The 20147-nt window shown below is 33.2% G+C and overlaps 1 protein-coding gene and 1 long non-coding RNA gene across 2 annotated transcripts; one reads left to right on the forward strand and one right to left on the reverse strand.

The window, feature by feature from the left end:
- The first annotated feature begins 1738 nt into the window (after positions 1-1738).
- LOC123657436 lies at positions 1739-2785 on the forward strand. Its single transcript, XM_045592980.1, has one exon. It carries the CDS (start codon positions 1739-1741, stop codon positions 2783-2785), a length of 1047 nt encoding a protein of 348 aa, XP_045448936.1.
- Positions 2786-4561: 1776 nt separating this feature from the next.
- LOC123657130 lies at positions 4562-19180 on the reverse strand. The gene is made up of 3 exons (XR_006743660.1): positions 19046-19180; positions 16709-16713; positions 4562-4574 (listed from the first exon to the last, which is right to left on the reverse strand). It is a non-coding gene; the product is annotated as an uncharacterized LOC123657130 (long non-coding RNA).
- Between the last annotated feature and the right edge of the window lie 967 nt (positions 19181-20147).

A 20147-nucleotide genomic window follows, 5' to 3' on the forward strand; every position in this document is an offset into this window, starting at 1 on the left:
ATTATTATTGACATTTAACTGTAAATATCACATCACTAGACATCTCAAACGCTTTTACAAGCCGCTTAGCGATACTTGTTAGATTGTTGTAAATTTTAATCCAGTTCATAAGATTTTTTTTAAAAGGGTCAATCTATACTTATCATAAACTATACTAGGTCAAATGCTATAGATTAAGCGCCTGTTTCACCGGTTACCGTTAACTCTATTTGACTGATGACCATATCCAACCGCTAAAAGTTATGATGTATTATTCTTTCTCTTCATCGAATCCTACGATATTTATAGCATATTTCTATAACTTCTTAACTTCGTAACTTCTGTTTAGGATAAATTTAAGCCACAACCGGTAAAATTGGCTCTAACAGGCCTAAACCAAACGTGTACCACAAAGTATGCTATCACTGGTTACACCTTTTCGCCGGTGTTCATCGATTTATAAGACGTTATCACAACAAAAAAAAAATTAAAACTGATTTAGTTATCTAGTTTTAAGTTTGTAAGTTTGATTAAGTTATCCTTTCAAAGACTGTTTAATTATTTTATATACATGATAGATGTGAAAAAAAATTTTTATGGGACGATGGATAGGCGATGAGTGTGACACTTTCTTTGGCTTTTGACAACCATTTCAAGATGAAAAAAAAATTTAATAACATATACCGTCGATAAACTGTCACGCAGTTTGACGTGTTAAAAAATAGTAAAGTATTTGGTCCAAATAAAGACTTTATTATTTGTTTATTGGAACGAAGTTCCTTACGGCAGGCTTGACATTTGGCTGGGCGACCGAACTGAAAAAAATGTGATATTAAAACCGTAAGAAAAATATATAACGGAAGTGACGTAATATCAGTCAGACGACTGTATAATATGACGTTTGTAAAACTAAAATATTACTAGTAAAAAAAGAAAGAGAAAATAAATAAAGACTATATGTTTTTTATTTCACTTAATAGTTTGAATTATTATTGTTATTATTATTTTGTTTGATTTATTTTATTTTACAGTATTTGTTATTTTCTAAAGTACTAAATTTCCTAAATACTTTTATGTACTTAATTAAAAACCAAGCAACAAAATTAAAAAAAAATCAAGAACTAGAAAATATATATAAAATTCAACATTTTTTTTTCAAATTGTGTTGCTTCTATACTAACCGAAGGAACTTCGTTCCTACCTGGTGTTCCATGACACCACATATTTTTTTTTAATTAATAAAAGAGATTACAATCACTAACGAAGTCGTTATTGCTATAAAAAAGTCAAAATAACAAAATTAATAAACAACTAACAAACTCATGTAGTTTGTAATGTTAGTAAAACTAAGTCCTCCTTGGCGTCTGTCTGTCTATCTGTTGGCGATATACTCAAAAGATACACAGTGGGTAGTTGTAGACTGTTATGAGATAGACGTGTTATTTGTTGTTCTTTCATTTTTATTCTAGATTGGTGAAAAAAGTTATCTATATAAGCGTAAAATATATATCAAATCGTTTAGTGAACTGAATACTTTAGCGTGTGAAGTTACCGAAATAGTAATATTTAAAACTACTTGTGTTGAATTCACTAATTGATTATAGTGTAAGGTAGCGTGACGCTTAAAGTTTTGACAGACAAAGGTTGATACAAAGAACTTGACTTTGAATTGTGTGAAATTCATAAGAGACTAATTAAATAAATAAATATTTGACTATAAATTACGACTAGCAAGTCCTTATATACTAATACCGTCAACATGAAATTCGCTTGTTGTAAATTTACGACTGAGGGTACGACTGGATCTTTACAATGTACTCAATGTAAATTGAATTATCATGTGGCGTGCTTATTTCCTTCTGATAGAAAAAAGGCTTTTAGTGTGGAGTTTAAACACTCTTGGCTTTGCCCTGGTTGTTCGCTTAATCAACCCAGGTTGGTGAAAAATGATAACACCCCTATCAGGCCCGGCACAGAAAATGTAAATGCTCGCAGAGGTGGCTCCTGCGCTGATTCTCCTCCACCGTCTGCTAATTTTGAGATAAACCCTACGTTACTGGATACTGTCAAGGATATAATGGCCTCCGAGATGGCAATGCTTAAATCTGAACTGCGAGAAGCCATTACTGAGGCTATTTCAATGGAACTTAAGCCAGTTAGAGATGAGCTCGCTGTAATCAGGGAATCCATGAATTTCATCAATAGCCAATATAAGACAATTGTGAAGCGTGTAGACGATCTTGAGAAAAATATGAAATCGTGCATCAATATAAAATCTGAACTTGGTTCCATTAAGGATCACATTGACAGTGCTGAAGTGGATAATGACAAGCGGGAGCAGTGGGTTCGGCGGTCTAATGTAGAGATTTTTGGCATTCCAGAGAGGAAAGGAGAGAACTTAATGCAAATTCTTAGGGACATTGCTAGTAAAGCAGAATTTTCACTTGATCCATCTCAAGATATTGATTTTGTTACTCGTGTAGCCCCTAAGAATAATGATTGTAAAAAAATTAAACCTATTGTTGTTCGTTTTTTAGCACGCTGGAAGAAGGATGAATTTTTGTCGTCTACTAAAAAATTAAGGCTTAAATGTACTGACATAAATATTTCTGGTGACTCTTTTATTCACTTTAATGATCACTTAACCCGCACTAATAAGGCCCTTTTGCAGCGTGCTAAGTCTATTTGTAAGGAAAAAGTATATAAATATGTATGGGTCAAAGATTGTACTATAAATGTTCGCCGCTCTGATACGTCACCTGTGATACATATATCTAGAGTATCTGATTTAAACAAGATCAAGTAAGAGCCTTTTTGATAATATTAATGTATGTTTTGTTTTTGATTCCGGTTGTGTTGGGTTGTCTTTTGTTTTGTTTAATTGAATTGACTTTTTATATTATCTATTTTGTGTATTGTGACTCGTCCAGGTGTTCTCGCTACTCTCAATTTAACGGTTTTCTCTATTGCGACCCGTGTTTTTCTTTTGTAAATACTATGAATGTAAATGCTATTATACTGTTATTACTAGTCGTGGGATTTTGTCTTGCTTTGTGTTATAATTTTCATCATCGACATCATTTGAGAATAATTTTATATATGTGGTATAAATTATATTTTTATTTTTTGTTCAAATATGAAAACTAAAAACCTATCAGTGTATTATCAGAACGTCCGTGATTTGCGGACTAAAACAAATACTTTTTTTCGTAATATAATGCATGTCGACTATGACATTGTTTGTCTAACTGAAACATGGCTTTTATCAGGTATTTATGATCAGGAAATTTTCGACTCTCGTTACACAGTTTATAGATGTGACAGAGATTATGAAACGCGAGGGGATCATCTCGGTGGAGGTGTGCTCATAGCTCTGCGTCGAGAGCTGCAGGTGTATTCGTTTAGTACGGTTTCAATGCCTGGTGCTGCAGCTGAGGCTATCGAATTGTGTGTTGATTTAAAATCTTCAAACAAATGAGAAAGACTCCATATTTTTTGTGGTTATTTTCCTCACTGTCCTCGACACTTTGATAGCTTATTGCATTTCTTTGAGAGTGTAATCCGATGTCATTGTTAACAATCCTGATGATGATTATTTCATCTTAGGAGACTTTAATATTTCTTCAGCTCAATGGACTTCCGCCGATCATGCACCCTATATGACAAACTCCACAATAAATGGCGATCATTTAGTACTGGCATTGCAAGGCTTCATTAGTTTTACGGATCTTAGGCAGTATAATCACATATTCAACGCAAAGAACCGATTCTCGATCTCGTTTTTTCATAAAGGGAGTGTTTAGTTACTCATTATAAGGAGCCTTTGATCGACGAGGATCCTCACCACCCGGCTCTGGATGTGATTCTTAAATCATCTTCACCACAGGTGCTTCATTCTGCTCCGCGTGTTGTAAGATTGTTTCACAATGCTGACTATGACGCTATTGACAATGATATTGCTTCTGTTGAATGGCAGATTCTGCTTCAGGGTAAGGATGTTGATGCCGCGGTGGCTACATTTTACGATTTGATTAATAACATTATTTCTAAACACGTCCCAATCAAAATTTTTCGACATGATACTCGCTATCCATCGTGGTTTTCTCGTTCTCTTGTAAAAATAATAAAGGAGAAGTTAAAGTATCACAAGAAATGGAAGATTTACGGTCGTAGATGTGACTATGACACTTTTAGCCTTCTGCGTGATCGTCAAAAGCGAGTCATGCGAGAGTGTTATGACAAATTTATTATCGATGCTGAAAAAAGAATAAAAATCAACAGCAAGTATTTTTGGACGTTCATTAAATCGAAAAAGTACTCCTCCGATCTTCCCGAAACAATGTTTTTCAACGTAGAGACTTCTGGCGAGGGTAATAATATTTGTTCATTATTTAATAGCTACTTTCATTCCGTTTTTGAGCCCCCAGTGTGGCAGAGTCCTTCATCCCAGATTACTCCTGTAAGTGGTAAAAATACCATTGGCAAAATAGTTTTCAGGATTGACGTATTAGAAAAATATTTGAAATCACTCGATATTTCTAAGGGCTGTGGACCTGATGGTATCCCACCTTCATTTTTGAAAAAGTGTTATAAGTCTCTGGCTTTCCCGTTGACATTCTTATTTGATTTACCTTTGACTGACGGCGTTATACCTGCTGTATGGAAACAGTGTTACGTTGTTCCCGTCTTTAAGTCAGGCGACAGACATAATATAAAAAATTATAGACCGATTACTAAAATAAGTACTATACCTAAACTATTTGAGAAATTAATTTATGACATTATATTCCCTGTCTTACGGCCTATTATTATTGATCAGCAGCATGGTTTTGTAAACAAAAGATCCACTGAAACCAACCTCTGTGAATTTGTACATCAGGTATCAGTTGCCTTGGATCAGGGTTATCAGGTTGATGCTGTGTATACGGACTATTCTAAGGCATTTGACAAGATTCCACACTCTATACTTCTTCAGAAGATTCTTGAAATTGGTATACATGGTGACCTTTTGCGATGGTTTGAATCTTATTTGAGGGAGCGCAGTCAGGCTGTTACAGTAAAGGGTTTTTGTTCAACATTTATGCCAGTAACATCTGGTGTTCCCCAAGGCTCTCATCTCGGCTCGCTTCTTTTTAATTTATTTATAAATGACGTAGGTTTTATCCTCAAATATTCTGACTTACTGATATATGCTGACGATATGAAAATATATAAAAAAATTAAAACATCTCTTGATTGTCAATTATTACAAATCGATCTAAACGAATTAAGTATTTATTGTACAAACAATCACCTGACTCTGAGTCCCAAAAAGTGTAGCATTATCTCATTTTCTAGAAGGACTGAGTCCTTGAAATATGATTATTTTTTAAACAATGTTATGCTTAACAGGGTATCTAAAGTGAGAGACCTGGGCGTTCTTCTTGACTGTAAACTATCCTTTAATTCTCACATCGAGCATATAACTACAAAGGCGTACCGAATGCTTGGCTTTGTATTTCGATGTGGTAGAGATTTTAGGTATAGATCTACTCTATTATTATTGTACAACTCATATGTTAGATCAATATTACAGTATGCATCGACAGTCTGGAACCCTCAATACAAAACTTATATTGAAGCTATAGAAAAAATTCAAAGAAAATTTGAAAGGCACTTTAATTCTAAAGCTTTAAGTCGCAATGATGTTACCGCACCGTTACCTCTCCCATCGTTGCTTGATCGGCGCTTAGAGAGAGACCAGGTCTTTTTGTATAAGATACTGAAATCTCATATTGATTCGGCGTTTTTGTTACAAAATATTAATTTGAGATGCCCTCGGACGAGTTCGCGTTCAAAAAGGTAACCTGTAACCAGGACCAAATATGCTGGAAACATCTTTGTTCTCAGGTCCTGTAAAAACTATGACGACATATTTAATTCTATTGACATTTTTAATTGTACCCTAACCTCATTTAAGCAGCATGTTAGGGACGTAATAAGTAAAAAATAATAATAATGTATCTCTTTGATTTATTACAGTAATTTTTGTATTAATCTTAATTTTAATTCTAATCTTTGACTTACTTTTAAATTATAATCCTTTCATTTGACATAATTGACACGCTCGACTCTTTTTGTGACTTTTTTTTTATAAATCACATACATTTTTATATCTAAGTGATTTTTTTTTGGCTTTTTTGATAGTTAATTTAATTTATATTATGTTAATTGATTTAAAATTACGACTTTTGACAAATGACATGTCTGTATATTATTGTTAGTGGAAACTTTAGTGATTAATGTGTTTTTGTAAGAAAATTAATTGTAGGGTAAAACCGGGATAGATGCCTCACTTTTTAAAATAGCCACCTAATTTTAAAAATATGATTTTTATACGAATAATTTTTATTAATGTAGCTAGCTCAATCCTTTATGTTGAATTATGACTATTTTTTTTCAACCTAGCCAATGCAGATTACTTTCTGTTTCGAGGGTTGTGGGTTCGATTCTCATTCCGAGTCTGGGTGTAATATAAATATTTATTTATATATGCAATATTTATAAGTATGTTTATCAATAAAAAAAATATGTAGCTATACCAGTCGGCAAAGCATTAATTTGCTTACTTTAGGAACAGACGACTTGATTAGATATTTATTTATTTATTTAAGAGTAGGAAATACATATATACGCCAACTCGCAGCATAGTGGATTAAGCTCCAATCCTTCTCCTACATGAAGAAAAGGTCTGTGCCCAGCAGTGGGACGTTACAGGCTTAAACATCGATCCGGGAAAATGGCTAAATAGCCATAAGACCGCGCATTTTAATTCACAGTCTCCATCTAATTTTCTCTTTCTGTCTTCTGATTTGAAATTTTTTTGTGTCTGGAATACAATAAGGAATAAACAAATACCGAAAGGAAGTAAAATATTGAATCAGTAATATTAAACGCTCTACAATAAAACAAACACAAAAAAGAAAACAAAAACAATATGAAACGTCATAAAACGTTTACATTTATTTTTCCCATTTCCTAAATAGATACTGAATATTATTTATCGCGGTCAGGCCGTTTGTCTTTAGCCTTTGCCCATTAACCTTCGTGATGTTCCCTTCCAAGTAGATTCTGTATATCGGCTTTCAATGTGTTCATTTCATCATTAGACCACCCGCATTTCACCTGCGTTGCAGATTTTCAAAGTATTTGAAACTTTATCTAATATATAAAATTCTCTTATTTAGGACGGTTTGTTAAAATGGGGTTAACTTATTATTTTAGATCGCAAAGCTCACAGGAATGGCATTAAAAAGCCTACCAAGTTCAGGCACGAATCTACCCTTGGTGTAAGTTTTTTTTTCCTTTGTAATTAATATTTAATTATAACATCTAATATACAAAATTCTCGTGTCGCGGTGTTTGTAGTTAAACTCCTCCGAAACGGCTTGACCGATTCTCATGAAATTTTGTGTGCATATTGGGTAGGTCTGAGAATCGAACAACATCTATTTTTCACCCCCCTAAGTTATAAGGGGGGGGGGATTAAGGGGGTTAATAAAATATATAGCAAAACAACGTTTGCGGGGTCAGCTAGTATATCTATGTAATATGAATTAGTGTGATTTCCTTCAGAGTAATAACCAGTAAATTACTGAGAGGATCTTGATGTAAGCGATTGCCGACCTCATAAACACTTATATCAAAGGGGTCAAACATACGTTACTCTTTAAGGAAATAGGAGAGTAATAGTCAGCCGAAATAAAATAATACTGGGATAAGATTGACAGCAAGGTCTCTCTTACTGAATGAAACATGTCTATAAAACTTGTCTCAGTTGTCATGCATTTATGATGACAGCCTCGAAAAAATGCTACCCGAGTAACGGTAGAGAGATCTATTATAGAAAATTGATTTAAAGTTGTTGTTGTTGCATGTTCTTAGAAATACAAACACTGAGCAGAAATAGGATCAGTGAACATCGGAAACAAAGGAGCCTATGTAACCACTACATGCACCCCTAAGTTGCTGTTTTTTGGAATGTCAACCCTACCGAGAAAAGCAGTGTTGGTAGTGACGACGAAATTTTCTATGTTATAATTGTTTTGTTCGTAAATGAATAAGGCCGACTTTAATTCGCATTCACATGTAATACAACGTAGGTAGTCAAAAAAAATAAATAAATAAATAAATACACTAACTATTATTAGGCATAAATGAAGAAGTAGTCATAAGATCTCGTTTCAATTAATTAAACTATCGATACACCAGGTCAAAATATACATATGAGGTAAAACCCAAAAAATACAGTCAAATTGCAAAAATCCATTTTTGAAGTCGGTTGAAAAATTAATTTAACACAAGAATGTTTTAAAGCAATAAGGTAGTCCCTGATTTTGCTTGTTAATATGCTTAATATTTTTAATGTTTACAATAAAATTTATTACACTCTTAACGTCTGCATACAGTTTCTATATCTATTTATTATCTATACAAATAAATAAAATTGGAGTGTCTGTTTGTAATATTAAAATAACCGCTTTTTACTGAATGCATATAATGTACATGTACCAAAATAACATTTTTTACAATTTTTGTCTTTCTATCTGTTTTTTCCGGCTAATTTCTGAAACGGCTGAACCGATTTTCATGGACCTTTGACTCGCAGATAGCTGATATATTAAGGAGTAACTTAAGCTACTTTTATTTCAGAAATTTATATATTTTATAACTCTGCGAACTGAACAATAACTCTTTTGGTTAAATTCCACGCGGACGAAGTCGCGGGCACTGCTAGTGTTTAAATAAATTACATATATAAACAAGTATCTAATTGACACGTGAAAGTACACTCATGAAATATTACTGTGCTTATCTTAACACTAGCTGTGCCGCGCGGTTTTACACGCGTTAATTTGAGGGAAAAAATAGCCTATAGCCTTCCTTACTAAATGGGCATCACAAAAATAATTTTTCACTTCGAACCGGAGGTTTCTGAGATTAGCGCGCTTAAGCAAACAAGCTTTTCAGGATTATGATATTAGTATAGATCTTTGAAATTTTTGATTACTGCTACAAAAGTTATTAAAAATATTATATGTTATAATTATGTACAAATGTTAAATCTGTGTGTTTATGTGTGTGTCAATAAAAAATGATAAGATAATGTGTAAGAAACAAGTGAACGATAATCTCTATTTCCTTTACTAACAGAAGCTGCGAATACAAATTGTATTGAATTTTCAATGGGGTATTGAAATTCTAATGGGAAATAATTTGTACCAAGAACCAGTTGAGTTTCAAATTACATTTAAATGAAGATACACTTAATTACCTAGAAAATCAATGCTACACACGAACAATCGAAATGTCCAATACATTGTAGTAGTTCTTCCGTATTCATAAACTGGGACAACAAACTGCTTCATTGGAATAAAGGAGTTAACTATATACAAAAGAGTAGCCGGGTACTATTTAAATTAATGGAAAGTAAACAGATATATTTTAGTTTCATTATTCGGCACAATTTTAACATAATATTTGTACAAGATTTTTATCTATTTGATTGACTTCAATTATCATGACACACCACACATCCAATGACATCCACTGGGGTGTAGAGGTGAGTGTAGACTCCTAAATGCCGGCAATCACAGATTCTATTTCCACTTGGGATTAATATTTGTATTTGTATAAAATTTGTTTTTCCTGGTCCGGGTTTTTGTCTTATTGGTTGTGCCTAAGAGTGCACATACTCAAGCCAAGAGTGCACATAGTGCACACACTCGTAAACCTATCGGTGTTACTATCACGGATACCTGACGGTATTAATTACTTGTATTAGACGTATCTACCAACCCGCAGTGGAGCAGCGTGGTGGAGCTTTGAACTTTCTAATACGTGGAGAAAAAGGCCCGGCAGTCAGACATTAGTGGGTGAATTAGTTAATTAAGTAATTCAAGATACCAAGTGACGAGATGACACAAATGATTTCGCCAAAGTCACGTAGAATGGAGACGGGATGAAATAATAGTCAATTAATACTTCAAAATTATAAATGCAGGAGTACTAAAGACTTAATAATAGAAAAATCCTTTTAATATTGTAAATATGGTAACTTCGAAATACGCAATTACAAAACTAAGATACGTAAATAATTCATCATTATTATAACAGAGAATTCTAGGAAGTGGTTGAATTGAAACAGCACATTTAAATATAGTATTAAACTTGTATGTAAGCATCGAAGTTTTTCTCAGTCCGCTTAGATTTAAAGTATCTTTGGCGACGTCTCAGCTTTTAAAATACTTCTTGCATTCAACTGAACTCTTGAAGAAAATCCAACCAAGTGTGAGTTGGACTTGCACACGGCAGGTTTCGTGCGACCATTAAATTTTTAGTATTTTTTTTTTATGTCACTAGGTCCGCAAACAAGCGTACGGCTCACCTGATGGTAAGAGATTACCGTAGCTTATAGACGCCTACAATACCAGAAGCATCGAAAGCGCGTTGCCGACCCGATCCCCAATTCCCCCCCAGGAGCTCTGGTCACCTTACTCACCAACAGGAACACAATACTGCTTGAAAACAGTATTATTTAGTTGGGACAGTAAGAACTATATACTTCTTGAGATCGAAAAGAAAACTCATTTTCTCTCTCTACCGATTTCTTAAGAACAAAAAAAGGCTTCGTGAAAAAAGGGTCCATTTTAATTCTTAACTCAGCGTAACGTTAGCCAAGTATGTTGCTAGTCCTTGATTGTTTCTAAAAAAAATTTTGCAATAAATGATGTGTGTTTTTAATCTATATATTAATACGTGAAGTAAAAACTTTGTACCTCTTTTTACGAAAATTGCGCGTACGCATGGGTATGAAATTTCGTACACTTTTATAAGTGAAAAAATTTCATTCTTTTCAGATTATTAGATTATTAGATTTAAAAAATTTCAAATTTCATTCAGAATTTATATTCTGTAGAAAAGAAGTGCAGAATGTAATTTTTTTTTAATTACTCATAAAAATCTATTAAATCAATAAAAAAAAAAAAAAAAAAAAAATACACACACTACCATGTATTTGATGCACACACGCATATTTACTTTTTATTATGCTCTTTTGTTGATTGTCAAAGTCTGTAGTCAAATTGAATTTTTTTAAAAAAGGTTGTTTGTGATGTTTAGCGAAAGAAGTTGTTTCTTACAATTGCCACAAGTAGTTACTAAAACTAAATTATTTTATTTAACAATATTTTTAAAATTAAAGTAGTAATTACCGAAATACTTATTAAGGTATGTTACGGAAAAATAAAATTTAGAGCAGAGACTACGGAAGTATCACAGCCTCACAGAAGACTCTAAATAATATCGTCCTCAACTAATGTCGCGGTCCTGTGATGGATAAAGTATAAGCAATGGTACATTGTACATTTGTCTATAAGCTACGGTTTCCACTTACCATCAGGCGAAACGTACATTTGTCTGTCACCTTTGCAGTGTAAAAAAGAGCGTTCCTTGACATCTTTGAACACGGAACCCTGAAAACGGTGAGGCTATCGTTTAAAAGTTGCTATACGTAACGTAAGAAACGAGCTAGCGATGTTGAGAACAGTTTCGATTATGTAGTTGTATTTAACTGCGGCGAACTACAAAAGTCATTTCCTTAATCACATCATTTCAGTTAATCGAATCGATTGCATTGGAAAGTTGGTTTTAAGTAACGTTTATTGCGGAAAACTAAGAACTCTTCAACAGAATTTTTTTTATACTGTAACGTATATTTTTTTCTTCGTTCATTCTCTTAGCAATTATTTCGTTTCGTCGAGTTGCTATTCTTCATGCTAGGCGTTTCGCTGTAAGCGTGTTTTGTGTAGAAGGCGATTGGTGGGGTTCGCGGTGTAGATTAGGCTCACCTATATTATAAGCGCTGGCGCTGTGCGGCTCCTTCGTTTTCTTTGGTGTTCAGCCTCGGTCAGGTTCAGGGTGCGATTTTGTTGGAGTCCTTGGCGTGCGGACACGTGCGGTGCTGTTGTTGCCGATGATACCACGTGGCCGGATTTTGTGGATTGGCTGCTAGGACCCTAACATTTACGATAAAGAATTGCCCAACATCTACGTTAAAGAAGCATCGGGATTCTATCCTCTGGCTGAGCAAAATTTCTCATCCCCGGCTAACATCGTGATGGAGATGGCGTCGTGGACCTGGAATATCTGAACTCGAGAGACTGGTGGTTGATCGTCCAGGGAGTTTTTGCGGAGCCACATGTCACGGAGACCCGCTATGATAAGTGGCCTCTGTTAACCTCCACCCAAGTGTCAGAAATAATTCGAACCCAGTGTAGTTTAAATTAATATTAGATTTAAAAAATATATTTAAAGTTGTTTGTTCATTCAAATTGGTATTAAGCTTAAAAGTGGTTCCTTTGTATTAAATTACTTTCTATATTAGTCTAATTTAATTTTGTTCTCCAATTCAATCTGATCATTAATTTTTTAAATATATATTTACCTCTCTCTGATTTAGTTCGTCGCGTTAAAAAGAATTAATATTCTCTTATTCCATGCTAATTTAATTTAATTACACATACATATTTATACTTAACTTTTAAACGCGCGACAATACTATAGTATTTCAGGTTTAGTTTGATCGTAAACTTTAGAGCGAGTTCATGTAACGTTGAGAGTTGAGTTTAGGTGAAAGTGTGACGATTATGCATTGGAAAAGTTGTTTCAAGGCAAATTTTTCATTGGATGAATATAATGAATTCATATAAGATGAAGGCGTTTGGCGACAACTTTATTTATTGAAAGAAAATATTTTTTTTTTAGCTTTTTCAGTCTAAATAAAATTGTATTAGTAATTTATTCTAAATTTTAAATTATAATTTTGTTTTAAATGGATGATTTGTAATCCATTCAGATAAAAATTTTATACTGTAACGTTTTTACGGTAAGTTAAAAAGTATCTTTAGTAAGTTTGTCGGTCAAAATTTGTCATCCTACTCAGAAAGGTAAAAATAGATAACAAGCGTGGCCTTCATTTTTGATATAAATAACTCCAAGTTCCGAGAGGAAATTCATATAATTTTTATGAAAAAAAAAAATCTAATGGAAAAGGACAAGCTCTCAAGAAAAACAAAGTATATTTTGCGTTCAATATATCAAAACTCGTTAAGTCCGGATCACATATCGCAGTGAATATTGCAGTACTCTGATATACAAATTAAGTTGACATACGGATGTATCGACGTTTGCTCGGTTCTACGATTTATTGATTGCTAATGCGGATTCGGAATTCGATTTTATTCGGATTATAACGTAACTTCCAGAATTTAGTTTGACTTTAGATACGTTACAGGCAAAGCATAAAACTAAAGTTATATCATACCAATTGCTATATTAAGACAGTAAGGTTCTTGTGAAAACCGTTTTGCTTATTAAGGCGCGTATTCACTTAAGACACCTGCAACCGTGGGTATGATTCTTCTTCAGAGCAAGTATATGTACGAATATTTAAGCTGAGCGATACACCTTTTTGGGGCACACCACATAATTTCAGACATTGTTAAAAATTGTTATTATTATTTAATTTTAAATTAATTGCTTTTTTCTTCTTTTTTCGTTTTTACTTTTATTTTCTCTTTATAATTTAGTTTTGTGTGTATTTTTTTATTGAATGCTGAAACGACTAAACGGCACAAATATTCGTCACGAATTCTAAAATACACCTTTGTGCCGTTTGCAATCGAAACATTTGTACCTTGAAGTGGCAGTGCTAAAAAAATTTTAAAAGAGATAACTCATCGCCTTATTGCCTCCACTGGTGACAAGAGGGTTGGTGCATTTTTTGCCCAGAGAATCGGCATAGCGATTAAACAGGGAAATGCTGCCAGCATTCTTGGCACTATTCCACGCGGACATGATTTATACCAAAACCATTTGTAAATATTTAGTTCTTAAGCTGTGAATAGTAAAAATGTATAATATTTCAATAAATATTATAGTATATATTATATATATTTATATATATCTGTGAGACGGCCTCCTGCACCGACGTGTTACACCGTTACATCGTATGCTGTACCGACAATTTACGTAAAATCGCCAGTAGTATCTGTATGAGAATTGCGGTATACGAGTAAGTTGAAGCGTAATATTTCTTATCATTAAAGATATCGAAGAATTATTTAAATTTAAATCTTTCCAAAAAATAATAATAATAATAAATAAAAGTAATTACAATTTTGATTGTTACTTTCGTAAAGTACATTTAATGAAAAAAATCCTGTCATATATCGTGCTCTGACGGATTCCCTTTATAACTTACTTCTGATTGTTTTGTACTTCAGAGCATATTGACGACTTTAGACTTTAAATGACAATTGTTTGTCGAGGTTTATCTGTTCAATAAAAGAAAGTATATGTCAACTTTTCCTATTAAAGCTATTGAAATTTATTTTCCAGTCCGATGTAGCGGATTTCTAAGCATGGTAGATTAGTTATTTTTAATGCACTCCTACAATATGGGTACCAAATGAATGGGTTTGCTTTAAAAATTTTTATTAAACTAAGTAAACACGAGTAGGTACTACATAAAATCTCGCGTAAAACATAATAATTATATGTCACAGAACAATATTACTTATAAATAATATAATAATTGTGTTTACTTGCCAACGAATAAAAAAATAACTCCAATTACATTGACTCGTAATTTACAGTAGATCGACGATCGTAGATAATATTCTAATATAAAATAACGTAGACGACTTTACTAGACACACATATTCAATACAAGCCTGTAATTGCACCCACTTGGCCCAAAATATATATATAAAAAAAAAATAAAGAACAATGAAAAATAAGAAAATGATAAAACATATAAATATATATATACACATATTTTTCGACTGCCACGACAGTATAACAAGTTGTTTTCTGAGATTGACCTTTCTTTCACATCTAGAAGTTCCTTTAAAAGGGCTTTAATAGAGAAACTTACTAGCACGCATGCATAATTAATCTACACAGTCACTTATCCATACCCACACCCACTTACATACAAATACACAGCCATACACACAAAATTACATATACACATCCACACATTATTGACCATGGATGTTTTAAAATAATATAATAATAATATATATTTTTATTTTTCATTTTATTGTAACTGTGTTAACTACCGCAACTACACTTTGTCTACCTTAACAGTGTAATTTAAAAAATGTAAAATCCGAAATTGGCTTTTGTTTGGATGTTCTGTATTGGTTTAAGATACATAAAATGTAGCTGTGGATTTTTGTACAAATAAATAAATAAATAAATAAATAAATAAATAAATAAATAAATAAACAAATAAATAAATAAATAAATAAATAAATAAATAAATAAATAAATAAATAAATAAATAAATAAATAAATAAATAAATAAACAAATAAATAAATATTTATATTTATATGTTAGTTACGATTGTTGCAGCCGCAGATGCCAAAAAAAGCAATTTACTTATAATAATTTATTAATTTAAATAACAATTATACTTAAAACTAAAGAGAGGTGATTCCCTACTGATGTTAAGTAAAAGAATGATTTAATAAAACGAAGTTGAAGAAAGGTTTCAACGGTGGGGCCGTCGCTGCGGTAGTCTCTGCGGTGGTCGCTTTCCGTTGCTTGCCATCTTCGTCCGAAATGATGTTGAAATCTTGCACCTGTGCCGTACAGAGAAAAATAAGGATGTGAGCACACCTGGGTTTCTTATATTCAAATATATTGTTTAATTATCTTCGTATGAAGTTAAGTCGGAGGCACACTGATACCGTGGGGTTGGCTAGTGTAATATGTTTCAGGCCATACATATACAGATAGGTCACTAAATCTCTATTAGTCTTTGTTGTCTAAAATAGCCTTGATGCGCGTATTAAATGTTTAGGTAATGCAATTCACTACTTATTTTTACACCTCAAGTTTTAATTGTTGCAACATTTGTAAATTACTTATTTGTAGGTTAAACATTAAAACTGTCACATTTTATACAAACGACAAAAGATTTTTTGCAAATTCTCTTCAAATATAACCTACTTTGTATTTTGTTATAATTTTAAACACACCTTCTCATTAAAGCGCACTTCATAGTTCAGTTACATAGAACAGTGAATAACCAATTAAAATTACGTCGAGAACTTAAAATGATCCTTAAAATGGTTAGTATTTTTTAATTAATAATAATAATAATAAATATTCATTATTGTACACTACAGAAAAAATATAATACATTAAGATTAGTCTTAGCTTTGTACAATATGCGGCCTTGTCGCTAAAAAGCGTTCTCTACCAGACATCCGTGTTGCGAAGGATATTATGACCAGTGAATACAGACAGGTAAATGTGTACTAATAACAAATATAATAATATTATTGTATATTTATATAAATATATAAATAAACAGTAAAATAATTTATGATTATTTCATTAATTTACGTTGAGGATTAGTTATTTTTATCTAGGTTATTCTTTGAGAATGGCTAACATACCATTAAATAGCGTTAAATCGTTTTGAAAATTAAGACAAAAGAGAACAAGCGCGAAAAATAAACAAAAAACAAAAGTTTTTAAATAAACTGCAAGTTTATCAAATTACAAGAGAAAAAAACAATGTTCACGAATATACAGCAAAATGCGAAGAACTCCTTTTGACACCACGAAATATATTATAAAATTGCAAATACGAGTTTTAACGATGCTTTTAACGACCGCTCTTAAACTGGAAAACTGAAAGGCGTCTATACTCGTATATTTAGGAGTCATTCAATTTTTTATTGTTCTCATGGCAGGAATAATCTGTCCGATAATCTGTTAATTTAATTATCGAGTAGGGTGACTTTGTTAGTTTGATGCGGGAACTTAAATTTAAATTGCTATAACGGTTGTACTAACTTACGGATGGGCTGAAAAGAGTAGCTTAAGTGGATCTTTTGATGAAAGCCAATATTAGACATAACTTTACTATCGTCATAGAGTGATTGATCGATAAGGGTAAATTTCCAGAAGATGTAGTGAGGTTTCCTTAGCAGAGGTTGTTTTGTCAGTCAGGGCTGAGAATTGTTGTTTCATAGCTTTTTCAAATATGTAAAAAACTTTTTTTGAACTTTTTTTTGGCGAAGAGATGAATGATAAGAATATCGTGGGATATAGTTTGGTATTGCAGTTATGAATCTATTATCTCCATCAAAAATTGAATTACACCACTGGTTACTTAAAGGATCAAAGAATTTGTTACCCTAAGTAAGAGCTGTGACACATCACGCGAGAAGGGGGGGGGGGAAGCGCCGCTATTTTGAGTACGATTTAAGTACGTGTGTAACTCTGAGTACAGTAGGTCACGGGTAACTGAGGAGCTGCGAGTTTGTTATTATATTGTGGGTAGGACATAACGATCTATCCTCTTCATTTTTCGTGTAAAGATGCTTGCGCACTACACTGACTGAGTATTTATGATAATGATTTCTCGGAACGCGTATGCCATTTTTCATAACTCAGTCGTTGGATTCCACAATTCCGACAACATCATACTTGAGACTGCTCTAGCTGTATATTTATACATTTATTATTTAATAATCCAGATTTGGGGCGGAAATCGAAACCGTTGTGAGTTTGATGACTTAATTCCTGAGGCACAAGTCACGGTCACTTCCAATTAGATCAACGGTTATATTTGGTATGCTATTGTAGAGTGGTATTTTCCTGATAGTATATTAATAATAGCGTAATCTGTATTGATAACAGTAAAATCATTTGTGGGATTTTATTGTATACTCGTAATCCATACCGTCGTCGAAAACCATAGCTACCATAGCATAGAGAGGAAAAGTTTATTTTACGCAGTCAGAAACTTGGAGTTATCAAGAGATTCAATATTTGCAGGATAGAACTTTTACAGATTTTGTCGCGACAGTCGTATCAAGGACAGTCCTTCCATGGTTGCTGTAAAGTGTCCGAAACGTCAGGGATCTAAAAAACTTAATAAACCGAGATGAAATCCGAAAAAAATGTTTCATTATAATGAGTAAAATTCGCGTAAAGATTATCCCAATTATTTTGTAACCAATATAATTTTACTCACTAGGGGCGTTAATTCTACGAACACAGTACATATATTATGTACCTGATATCTGTAACCAATAACCGTACTGCAACAACAAATGCTCTATTTTAATTTCCGGCGTGAACTGAAAAATAAATTATACTCCTTACATACCATGCCCCAGTTTCGGACATAAAGTATGTACAACACACATAAAATCCACGTGACGTAAGCTCACAAGATGGATTACACTTCCACAAAGATGGGCAACGATGTAGAAACACACTTACACACGAGTCATAATTAAATTATGTGCCCGGTTTATTTGCTAGCAAAAATCTTGTTGGCGAAGGAGGATTAAGCATTAAAAGGAAATTGACCTTCGCAATACCGTTTTTGTAAAGGATATTATGATATTCAAGGGTTGGCTTTCTATAAACTGAATTACATATATCTGAATAAGTTATGAGTTCAACGATTTTATGCTATAATACTAGATGTTTGAGTTTTGTTTTCTGTGACATGTAGTGCAATATTTTATATATAAATGATGTAGGCTTTTTTGATGATATGTTGTTAATTTGACTCAACTTATATAAAGACGAGCTTGTAACAGAGGGCATTCAGTCCTTGATTGTGTTTTAACAAAAACAGTTTAACGGTGAGAACTACGAAGAGTACACGTTGGTTGCCGTAAATAAAAGTCCTTACAAAGGTTGTTGAAGATTTATTGACTAACCACGTTGAAGTGAGAAGATCCTAATAAGAGTATATCGACTTTTTGGTACTCCTACGTTGTGGTAACTAGAGATTAACGCGTTAAAATTAAATTCTCTGAAGCGAGTTGGACACAAAGGATTCATTGTTTCATTGTAACAATAGTTCATTACGATCGAGGTAAATTAAAAAAAAATTAAACAGATTTCTTTATTAAGTTTAATTTAAAAATATACCTTTGACTTAACATTTGTTTTGTCTTAATAAAAAAAGAGTCTGCTTTAGACTACACGACTGAAGTGAAACTTCCCTAGCAATAGACCTGCACTGAGTCTTAGATACACGAAACGTGGCTATGAGAGAAAGAGAGAGAAAGTGTGTGTTCGCACTTCTCTCTCTTGCTCCGTTCGCCTCGCCCGATAACACTTTTTGTAACGCTGTCGTCACGCATTGCATTGACAAGCTTACTCCCCAAGCGTGCGTAAAAAACTTTAGCTTCAAAATGCGTGACACAATCTTCTAATCAAATTTCACGTTATTTACGTCACAGTAAACTAAATTCTTGTCATGATAGTAATTAATAATAAGCAATATATATTCTAAATTACCGAACAAAAGTCAGAGGATAACATTGAGAACATTTTAATGTTTTGACAATCTAATATCACAAAAAATATTTACGTTCAGCCTGTAATATCCCACTACTGGGCATAGGCCTCTTTCCCCATGTAGGAGAAGGATTAGAGCTTAATCCACCACGCTGCTCCAATGCGGGTTGGCGGATATATTCCCTACTATGAGTAACGATCGCTATCAGGTGTACATGATAACAACCGGGACCGACGGCTTAACGTTCTCTCCGAGGCACGGTGGGGAGACCCCACAAGGACTGCACAAACACCCAGACCACGGCAAACACCTGTATGGCCAATACAAATGTTTGTCATGTGCGGGGATCGAACCCGCAACCGCCAGCGCAACAGGTACGATCCATGGCTGTAACCGTTGCGCCAACTCGGTGTCAGATCAAGAAAAATAATAGTTATATTATTATGTACATCAAGTCGGAGAAATGCGAGCGAGATGAAAACTTTACTATATATTTGCATCACAAAAATAATTAATAATAATTCATTATAGCTTTCTGAATTTTAATTTATCACAATCTTCTATTCCAGATAAAAAATCTCTTTCAATGAAGATTCACCATGACGTCAGAAGCACACGTACAATAAATATATCACTTACTTAACGTACGACTTTCAATGGCTCGAGAATACAAACTTTGTACTTAGGAACGGTACCCTGAAATGTAAATGTTAGGAGGATTGATCGGATTTTAAAACATTGATATTCATACATATATCATATATACATAATCGATTCCAT

Source organism: Melitaea cinxia, chromosome 10, assembly GCF_905220565.1.
Source record: "Melitaea cinxia chromosome 10, ilMelCinx1.1, whole genome shotgun sequence".
Classification (NCBI taxonomy): domain Eukaryota; kingdom Metazoa; phylum Arthropoda; class Insecta; order Lepidoptera; family Nymphalidae; genus Melitaea; species Melitaea cinxia.